Source organism: Hibiscus syriacus, unplaced genomic scaffold (genome assembly GCF_006381635.1).
Source record: "Hibiscus syriacus cultivar Baekdansim isolate YM2019G1 unplaced genomic scaffold, ASM638163v2 tig00110597_pilon, whole genome shotgun sequence".
NCBI lineage: Eukaryota > Viridiplantae > Streptophyta > Magnoliopsida > Malvales > Malvaceae > Hibiscus > Hibiscus syriacus.
Window position 1 is genome coordinate 5,825,526 of NW_024062795.1, and position 10,968 is coordinate 5,836,493.

At 33.0% G+C, this 10,968-nt stretch overlaps 1 protein-coding gene and 1 pseudogene across 1 annotated transcript; one reads left to right on the forward strand and one right to left on the reverse strand.

The window, feature by feature from the left end:
• Positions 1 to 5,283: 5,283 nt before the first annotated feature.
• Positions 5,284 to 6,685, reverse strand: LOC120134279 (annotated as a pseudogene).
• Positions 6,686 to 7,690: 1,005 nt separating this feature from the next.
• LOC120134049 (outer envelope pore protein 24A, chloroplastic-like) lies at positions 7,691 to 9,835 on the forward strand. The gene is made up of 3 exons (XM_039150529.1): positions 7,691 to 7,988; positions 8,114 to 8,479; positions 9,534 to 9,835. The coding sequence occupies exons 1-3, from the start codon at positions 7,773 to 7,775 to the stop codon at positions 9,612 to 9,614; spliced, it is 663 nt and encodes a 220-aa protein (XP_039006460.1). The 5' UTR covers positions 7,691 to 7,772; the 3' UTR covers positions 9,615 to 9,835.
• Positions 9,836 to 10,968: the final 1,133 nt, after the last annotated feature.

Here is a 10,968-nt window from a genome sequence, read left to right on the forward strand (position 1 = left end):
TCCTTAGTGTGGATAGCTAAGGTAGTGGACGTAGACTTTGGTTGAGAAAGTCGAACCACTCTAAATCGCTGTGCAAATCTTTTCAATTTTCTGCAAAAGCTTCCACCGAAATTTTTATTGCCAATTCACCCCCCTCTTGGCCGATTCCGTCGATCGATTAACTCAACAATATTATTTTGTAATTTTTGGACATTTAGAATTGTATTTAATATTTTAAATGAATGATAAAATTATCATATTTCTTCTTATGTAAGATTGAAATGTTCATTTTTAATAAAGAAACATCAATTATTTTTTCAGTTAAATAAATTAGAATTGTCATACCTTTAGAGAATAACTTCTGAAAACTACAAGTTCTACGGACATACTTATTCATTTACTGAAATTTTTAAAGAACTCATAACCTTCATGTGCAAGAGTATCTTAATTTCTGAATCAATTACATGACATAGAAAAGACTTCTTATAAATCCACACGACCTACCAGAGTAAAATTCGAGATCCGACATTAAGAACTATTTAATTTGCTGACCAACAAGTAGTTATGATGCCATGTGTGTGACACCACTAGTTAGAAGCACTATAAATGCCTAACAACTATAATTGAGAAGGGGACCGAACTTTAATAATCTATACAAAATCTTATACTTATTTATGGTTATCTCTCACACACAAAATAATGTCCATCACCAATCGTTTTTTTACCAACAACAACTCTTTATCTAAATAAAAATAGATGAACTATCAACTATCGACAATATAATATTTTTCATCTACGAAAATTAATTGCACATCTCTAGCTCTAAGCCTCTGAGATTGCTCGAAAATTGATTGATGGTGAGAGTGAAGCATTAAGTAATAACCTTTCAAAATCAAATGGTTAAATAAGAGGGGGGAAAAAGGAAAATGGAAGCGACATTTCAACTGATTTATGTTGTCATCATCGACTTAAGAATTTTTGTAATAAAACCTTAATTATTCTTATTATTAGCATGTGTTTTGTCTCACCTTAGAATTCTACTCGGTCTAAATTAATGTGCTCGTTGTGTTATTAATCATTAAATTTAAACGAAATCATGAACACATTAAGCTTTTTAATTTGGTAACATTAATTAAAGAAACAATTAATTTAATTGTAGCGTAGTTCAATTGGTTGAATCTGTCCATGTCGAGCCTTATATAAGCCATTTGAAAGTTTGAGCCAAGTCGGCACGAATTATTATTCATTACTTAAAATAAATTTTATTATAATTTAATTATAAAAATAATATTTATATTAACTAAATTATTATTTTATATTTAAAAGTCGATTTATACTAAAAACAGACATAAAGACACATAAATAAATATGATAACACCACCTGTCGTCCCGAAATATGAATTATTTATTTGGGTGACTTTTTTTCCATGTTGTTCTGCCTAAAGAACAGTTGAGCTTTGACAACTTATGTAAACTTTTTCATTAAGTTTCTTGCAGCACTCAAAAACTTATATAACTGTGGTCAATACTTTGCATCATTATGACATTTTTTATCCTCCAATTATTTTAAAAGTATATTTTAATCTTTCAAATGTTTTTTGTTTTTTGAATTCTTGAACTTTTAATTTTTATCAACTTAAATAAATTAATAGAAAAAATAATTGACCTACACTTAATTCATGTTCATATTTCATATATGATCTCAAAGTCGTACTGGATTATATAAAAATTTATTCATATTTCTATTATGTTATTTTATTAAATTGATCTAATTAAATCAATATAACTTTAATTGATTAATTCAATTAACTTATTTAGGGGTTAGGATAAATAATTCAATAATTTTATTGGAGCTTTATTTTAAATATTATATTTTTAAATATATTTATAATAATTAAACTGATTTTTTTAATTCGATGAAACTAAAAATTCAAAGATGATGACCGACAAAAATAATTGATAATTCTGCGGTATGACAACTACATTTAAAATTAAAAACGAGGAAATAGATTCAACTAAAAATGTGATAAAAAATACATATTTTAAGTTAGACTCATCTTAAAATATTATATTTTTATTAATATTTTTATTTAAACCTAAAATATAACAATTCGGTTACCATTAAAAAATATTAAAAATATAACATTTTAAATTAAATTAAATTAAATTTAAAATATTATATTTTTATCATATTTATTATCATACATTTTAACCTTAAATTAAATTATTGTTCCTTCAATTTTCCTCAGGAATAACTAATAAAACCGATCCCAAAAGATCTCTTGCAGAGGTGATAATCGTCCACGTGTTCTTTCCGGATCAGACGGCTATCCCTATCCCTTTGTGTGTTCCCGACATGAAAACTTGGAAGCAAGTTGGGACTCTGGGAAAGCTAACCACGATAAGACCAACCCATACAGTGGGACCCAGTCAAAAGGCCAATCCAATGGTTAAAATTAATGCAACGCGTCAGCCATACCCTGGTGCTTGATGCAGGAGCTTACATGTGGACCCACCAGCCACCACCTCTTTTCATTTAGAGATGAAATTTGAATTAAGTAAGTCGAACAAGTAAATTTTTTTAATTATTTGAGTTGATTGTTCTTATTTTATTATTTAAACTCTATTTGATGTTTTTAAGTTGAGTTGAGTAAATTTATTTGAGTTTTTGTTTAAATTTAATTGTAAATATTTATAATATTATAGTGCTATTTGAATATCTTTTAAATAATTTTCTACAACTATATACAATATATACATATTTCTTCATATTTTTTTTATATGCAAGTCTTACCCAAACCTAGTGAATATGTAAAATCACCAAGGTTGGAAACAAGTCTTCAAAGCTTCTAGACCAACATGGCTATTCCAAGCCACTAAGATTAGACTATGGTGTGAAAGTGCAAATATAAACATGGCTACTCCTAATTATCAAGAGATACAACAACACAAAGATACTTAAGAACAAAGTATACAATAGATAGAATTAATGCCTCAGAACTTTATTAAACTCTCAAAAGAATGAATGGATGAATAAATAAATACAAATGATGAGAGCAGTGGCGGATTTAGAAATTTAAGAATGGAGTCCAAAATTTTAATTTTCTTTCTTTAAAAATAATGAGTATGCAAAAATTTTAATTTTTTTCTTTTTCACTTAACACATTAAGCTAAATTTAACCACTTGTCTAAAATAATGGGATGCACTTGACCCTTTTGAGGCTTAGTGCATCTGCCACTGGATGAGAGGCTAATTAAAAGACTCGATACAAACTTAAAATTAATCTATTAATTATTAAAAAATTTAAATTATTCGAATTCTCTTTTATAACTCAACTTGAATTTGAAAAATTTTCAAGTGAAACCTAATCAATTAAAATAAATTTTTTTAAATGTAATCAAGTAAAAAATGTCATTTTTTTACATTAGATCAAGTTTTGCTCACTTCTCCTATATGTCCAATGACTCCTATATTTCCAATGACCAAGGGAGACTGATGTGGTAAAGTGGGCTTCACAGAGATAGTGAATATTTATTTATTTATTTATTTATTGAAATTCCTTAAATGGTTTTTTCTTTTCTTTTCGGCTTTTCATCTTGTGGTTGATCCGGCAGCTGTAAGGTCAATTTTAATGGGGCCCAATGGACACGTGCGGACCATGTCTTGTTCAATTGAATCCATAGTCTCTCAGGGTGCAGTTCCAATGGGCTTTGGAGCCCACTGAGAGCGATGGTCTGGGAACTTTCTGGCGTCCATGTTCCTCGTATTTTCTTTTTTCCTTTTTTAAAGTAGTTGAAGCATCCACTTTCAACTTGAATTCATCTTTTATATTTGTTTTACAGTCCATATTCAGATTTATATCTTTCAACGTTACACTAATCAAACGACTCAATAGTTAAAAGGATAATTGTATCCCTAGAGCTTTTAAATTCAAGCGCGACGTATACAATAATGTTTAGGCATTCATGGTCAAGTGATTGGATATTTTGAACGGATACCTTGTAACCACCCAAACTAATAAAAAAATTAATTATTCTTTTCTACTTGGCATGGTTTCGAATCATAGAATACTGTCAGAAACTCGTTGAGTTAAGATAAGCAAGCTGTTTTGACAAATCATTTAACCATTACAATGTTTGCTCACAACCATATGGAGGCGAAACCTGCCTCCCATTAGGTAATTGATTATTTACAGAACATCAAATGTCGACAACGAAAAGAAGAAGATGCTTAAAAGGGCATAAAACTCTGACAATTCTTGTACAAACAAAAGATGAGATGATCTTCAAAGGCCAGTTCATTGCAATGAAGATTTTAGTGATACATTCTAACTAGGAACTTATTGCCATAAGAGATCTCAGACCCATCGCCATTCATCACATTCTCGATTCAATTCTGCACTAAGAGATTAACTCTTTTTATCTGACTAAGATAAGCTAATACTTCAACAGCGGCCATCGGATAACAGAAACATAGTTTCAATTTATGATCAAAAAACATGTTTTCTTTTTCATGCAGAAAAGTTAGGGAGATATGCATACGGAAATATGGCACTAAACTTTCAGGAACACACACACACACATATATATATTTTGTGCAAATATTAGAGGAGTTTCTCATCCGACTATGCTGTTCATTTCTCTACTTGAAGTAATCCATCAACGGTACTAAGTTCTTCCTTTCTTTATCAAGAACTTCAACTTTGTCATTCTTATCTACGAAATCAATCATTTACAATGGCTAGCAGTTTGTTAGAGCCACGTGTAACAGTCTTCACTTTGAACCATATTTGCGATTTAGTAGCAAATAATAACTTGTTCAACAAGTGTTAAAAGACTCAATATCTAAACAACAAACAAGAGTGAGACAGAGGTCAAACATCGTAATTAAATTCACCGATTAGGGATTAGGAACCTCTATACTAAATAGTTGGTATGGTACTAGCTAAAGAGTAGATTGAACCCAAAAAGGTTGTTGGAGAATCTGGCAGATTCAACTTAGCTTCTCCAACTTCTAATGAAGATGAACTACAAATCGACTAGCATTTCATTCAATCTAACAAAGACTAAAGGATTACCGCATCAATAGAAGATTACACACCTTATAATAGACTACGGAGTTTAAAAATGCGATAAACTAAACAAGCCAATCGGTTATAGTAATTTATATTCTGTGGAAATAGTAAAATATAAGATAAGAGTAACTGCAATGCTGGTTCCTCTTCAGTCTTCATGGACAAATAAGACTGAATACAGAACATAGTTATGCATATTCTGATCTATGGGTTGAAGAATGTCCTCTTCTCTTGTTTTAAGCACTGGAAGGTTCATTTCTTATTCCATCGTCTAAAATTATCAAAAAAAAAAAACAGTATGTACTTTTGAGCCAGTGCTCCTACAAATCACAATCTAAGCATCTAAACGAAGCTTACATTTAAGAGAGAAGCTCCTTGGGAGTCTGATGGATGAATCACACAAATCAAAGCTAGAGACTATATGAAAAGAGAACAAAAACAAGGAGCCTATTTCAATAAGTCATTTAACATTAGTTTGATGATCTCATAGACTTCTTCATGTTCCGGAGGATACTCCACATGAAAGTGGATATAAAGAAGAGAATGATACCAACAATAATGGCATACCTGAGACCGAGGTTCACCAGCAAGTTTACCAGAAGGGCAGCCAATATGACACCGAAGAAATTGGCTGATACACCAGACCAGAAGGCATATCAAGAATAGAGGCTATGATGGCTCCAGTCCATGCTCCTGTTCCGGGGAAAGGAACGGCCACGAAAAGCATTAGCCCGAGCCATTGAAATTCTTCCACAGGACCAGCCTTCTCCTTAGCCCGCTTGAAAATCATGTCAAGAAACATAGATGCAGACTGGTTTTTCCCAGCAAGAAAAGTAGCAAACCTCTTCAGGTATAGTATAATGAAGGGCACAGGAAGCATATTCCTGCGGTTAAATAACAAGGTCTGTAAAATTATCACCATCTCATTAGATAATCACGTATACACAAACTAACCATTAAAATTATATTCTATACAATTCTAAGCACGAGCATTAAACAAAAATTACCATGCAAGAAAAATTAGTTGATTTAATTTTTACCATGCAAGAAAAATTAGTTGATTTAATTTTTACCATGCAAGAGAACATGCTATTAGCTTCAAATTTGTAAAATATAAATCTAAAAATGAACTAAAAACTTAGAATATTTCCAATTAACGTTTAAGAAAATTAGGCAGACCCAAGAATTGATAAGATTGTCAAGAGCATAGGCTTGAGTTGCACTCCCAATCTTGAGGCCGAAGCTGGAAGCTCGAATGGAGTCAGCAGTGGCGGCATTAGCATCTCCAGACGTGCCATACCAAATCAGAGACAAGGAAAACCCGACCAAAACCAGAGGGAGAGGGCGAATTTCAACGGCTTCTCCTCAGAAGAAGGCAAAATCTCCTCTTCTCCGATTGGGTCAGATGTATAAAATATCCCACTTTTGGAAGCACTTGTTTCGGTCAAAGGAAGAGGAAGACGCTGAAAGTTTCGAAATTTTGACCTCAAAAGAAGTGGGTCGATAGCAGTGCAGGGAGAATGTATTTGGGTAGGAAAGGTTTTGAGATTTGTTTTCTTGAAAGAGGATGCTGATAGCAATGGTGAAGTGGTGGCCAATGGTGAAGTGGTGGCCAATGCTGATGCAGCCATTGTGAAAATAAGAGAATTGGAACTACGAGAACTAGCTTTAAGCATCCATCAAGAAAAGGTTTTAGGCAGGAAGGAATTGGGAATCTCGGATTGTTTTTTAAAATGGTTGGAATTTCAGAAGCAGGCGGCCATAAATGCGGGGAAGATTAACCAAAGCTCCCTGATTTAGTAAATCCAAAGTCTAAAACTATGTTAACAAGCTAGTGCTATCCTAGTGATAAAATGTGAATTAACCTAAAAAAAATTATTTTTATTTAAGATTTTTGTACATTCCCTGCAAAAAATAACCTTCCCACGTCAAGATTCTTATAAAACTCATCCGTAGTCAGAATTTTGAAAAATTATATCCTCACATAAGATTTTAAGAGTTTTGCACATTTTAAAGTCATAATCCACTTCTAACATACTCACATGATCTATCAAAATTATAATTAATAATTATTTATTCTATTAGACTTATCAACTTATAATTAGACACCATAATCTTATGTCCGACATCTAAGAATAATAACTTTAAAACCTCTCAGACGAGATTGAGAAAACAATTTAAAACCACACTCACTATTTCATCATCCTCTCCCCTTATGGAGATTGAAAAACTTCATATCGATCAATCACTGTTTAACTATCAGTTACGTTTCTTTATCAAAATCAGAAATAGTAAATTGTCTACCATCATTACACTCCATTTATTCCTATCAACAAGATTTAATTACATAATAATTCAATTATTACAATCAATTGATTTAATGATTAAATTGTGACTTTCAGAATTGTGTAACCCTAGTAATGTAGTGATATTTGGTGTAATTTAACCAACAAAAATGGTATACCCATCAAGGCTTGAGGCACCAAAAATACATAGAATCTCATTTGAACCAGAGTTGGTAACCCAGACCAACTAAAAACCCAGGCCCAGAAATAACGATGGAGCCTAAAACCCTTATTCACGAAGGTATATATTTCTCATCATTTGCAGGAAGCTTTTGTTGGAAAAGGCTCAAAGACCATTTAAATAAGTACAACAAATCCACCTCTTTAGAACTCTTAGGCCTTGGGGCCAAGAAAACAATATAAGCAACAGAAGATGATGATGAATGCTGCAGTGTCATTTATAGGAGGGACCAACGGCGACAAGAAAGGTTTGGCCGCCACGGTGACAGCCAACCCAGGAGAGCTTAAGCTCCGAGCTGCTCTATCGGACACTAACTTCACTGATGGCTCCGCCGTAAAACCCGACAACATTTTGCTCTCAATTGAGAAGCCCGGTTCTTTCACCGTCGACTTTGACATCCCCAAAAAGGTGTCGAATTCCTTTCTTCTACTCTTTCAAATTGCAATATTTTTTAATGTGTCAGAAAAAATGTAATCTTTTATTTTATATTTGTAAAGTTGTTTCGTTTGCCTTGTTTTTTTTTCCCCGTCCAGGATGTTCAGTTTCAGTTCTTGAACACGTTTAAGGTGGAGGGTAAACAGGTGAATTGGGTATATACTCACTCGAGGAATGAAAATCGGACAGTACTGGATGGGACCCTGTTGTTGGATTCAGCCAACAAGATATCTGCAAGCCATGAACTTGGTTCTGTGAATTGCAAGTTGAAGTACAGTTATGTGCATAGAGGGTTTATAACCTTTGAACCCTGCTATGATTTGGCCAACAATTCTTGGGACTTGGCCGTTTCCAGGAGAATTGGTGTTGCTGATCTAATCAAAGCTACATATGAGACATCGAGTCGGGTTTTGGGCGTCGAGTTGTCTAGTAGCTCATTGGTCAATGAAACCGGAAGGCTTAAGGTATTTCACTGGCCTTTTGTTTCGGCTCTTATGTTTGATTGATCGTTTCTTTTTGTAGCAAGTTACCTTGATTGATGAAAGTAGTTAGTTAATGATACGTTGGCTCAAATTGTCTAAGGTGTATGAGGAATCTTTGGAGGAAATTGATGTTGTGCAATGTTTTCGAAGTCGCTCAATAGTAGCCTAACTTTTCTAGCAAGGGCGAGATTCATCGACTGTAATCGGCATTGTTTATAGCCTGCATCTGTATCAATCTGCCGGACCTTTTCAGTCATGGTCCTTTTTATACAAAGGAGGAGTTATGGATGCTGGAATTTGAACCCGAACCTGCTAGATACGATCCCGTAAGGGTAGCTGCATGAACGTACTGAACTAAGCCATGGGTTCTTTCTTCCTGGTCTTTGAAATATAGCACAACAAACATTAATAGGTTTATCATAAAACATGTTGCCATGACATAAATTGGACCTCTCAAATTATTGCCTAGCTATTTCCCCATAGATTTTACTTAAACCTCAGCTGTTTCACATTATTATAACAAAACCAGTATGGGCAGTTTTCGCTTGCTTTGTTGCTTTTATTCAAAGTTGACTAGATTCAGTGGTGCAACACTTTTTCCTTGTGTTCTAGCACGAGCAGTTAAAGGGGAGGATTGACCTTTCTGTAACTAGTGCTTAGGTAGGTTACAGCCTTACAGGGCATTATAAGCCCAACCAGTCATCTGTTATGAAATACGTATTCCAAAGTTACCACTGAGCCAGGGTTGGCTCAAATAGCCTTCCTCTATTCTTGATAAAGGAGGGATTTGATCTTTAATCATCGGGTATATTCTCCAAAGGACTTTAATTACTATGTTAGCTGATGCATTCCCCAACTTCTATTTTATCTTTCTGCAGTTTCAAGTTATCTTCTTAATGTTTTCCGTTAAAGAGTTTTCTGGTGCTCTAGATAATATTTGAAGCTGTTGATAGCATTGTTAACTTCGCTCAAGTTCTTTACTTGGATTATTGCTTTGTTTTCAAACTGACCAAGGCTCTAAAATTTGGCCATTTAGGTTTCAGCAGCTTTCAGTCTGACAGAGGGCTTACAGTCGCCGAAACTAAGTGTCGAGAGTATGTGGAACTTTCCGGTGTAGTCTCTCAATTACAGGCTTCATTTTTTTTGCAACATATAAAACCCGGTAGTGATAATATGCTGTGAGACTGTGCCTTGTTCATATGAGATCCACTTCAGGTAGCATATATTTACTGTTGGTATTAGTTTACCTACAAAAGGAAGAGCAATGGCAGACCTAGAATTATTCTCTATTACTATTCTTGAGCTTTTGTTATCTAATAGGACAGTCTGTCTCGGCTTGTTCTTTCTTTTACAGTGCTATTGCTTTGAGAGTTGAGTTCGAGCTCAAACTCTTATTTTTATAGTTCGAACTCAAATCTCGAGCAAACCGAATTGCTCGACTTTACCTGATGAAGCCAAACATCAAATACTCGAACCAAACTCATTTGATAAAACTCCACTTGTCGATAGAGGTTTTTTCAAAATGAAAAATCCAAGTACTTTTTTATCATAGACATCTTGTTTACATCTATATTTTTTACAAGTAAAATGAAAGATGGATTGAGAAAAATCAGCTGCATTTACTCCTACATTGTCTTGACGCTGAGATGATGACTATGGATTTAATCTAACATCACAGGAGAATGGTGCTCATAATATTCATAAGTAATTCATGAAAACTAACAATTTTGTATGATGGTAACATACATGGTCATCAGACAATGAAAAACATACATCATATCTTCAAAAGTACACAAAAAGTAGTATCATTTGGCTTTTCCATCTTTCTCATTGTATTCACTGGGGATGCTTTTTCGGATATCCGGAAAATCGTATATCTAAAACTTTGGATCAATAATCTTATTTGATATGGAAAAATTGGATACTTGATTTTTTAACATGTGACATGGTTTAACACAATTTTCTGGTTTGCATTTTACAACTTTCACACACGTTTTCTGATTGAAAACGTAAGGTATATATTTGGAACAAGAGGCCCACAATTGTTTTCTAAAATTTCGGCTGTTTGTTTCATTGTAATTGATCTTTTTATAAAACATTTTCTTTATTTTTTAGTATTTAATTCAAGTGAAATTGATGGTTAATGTAAAATCAATTATAAGTTACCCAAAAAACACCAACGATTTATCGTGGTTTTTTTTATCTTCAATAAGTCATTTTCTCACTGCAGTCTGCATTTACTATTTTTATCAATTGATTTACGTCGATTAAGTTTATGGAAAAAAAATCAACTCACACCAATGTAAATAAATTAGCTATATTTTTATTTCAAGTATTTGACACGTCAAACAAGAAAGACCAAAGAAAAAATAATTTACATCTATATAAATAAGTTAATAATATTTTTTCTTTATTAGCTTACATCAATATAAGTAAAATTGAAAAAAATAACTTATATTAGTCTTTTATTT

Coding starts and splice junctions, on each gene's coding strand:
- LOC120134049 (XM_039150529.1), top strand. CDS start 7,773: ATGATGATGAATGCTGCAGTGTCATTTATAGGAGGGACCAACGGCGAC. Junction 7,989..8,113: donor ACTTTGACATCCCCAAAAAG/GTGTCGAATTCC, acceptor TTCCCCGTCCAG/GATGTTCAGTTTCAGTTCTT. Junction 8,480..9,533: donor ATGAAACCGGAAGGCTTAAG/GTATTTCACTGG, acceptor TTGGCCATTTAG/GTTTCAGCAGCTTTCAGTCT.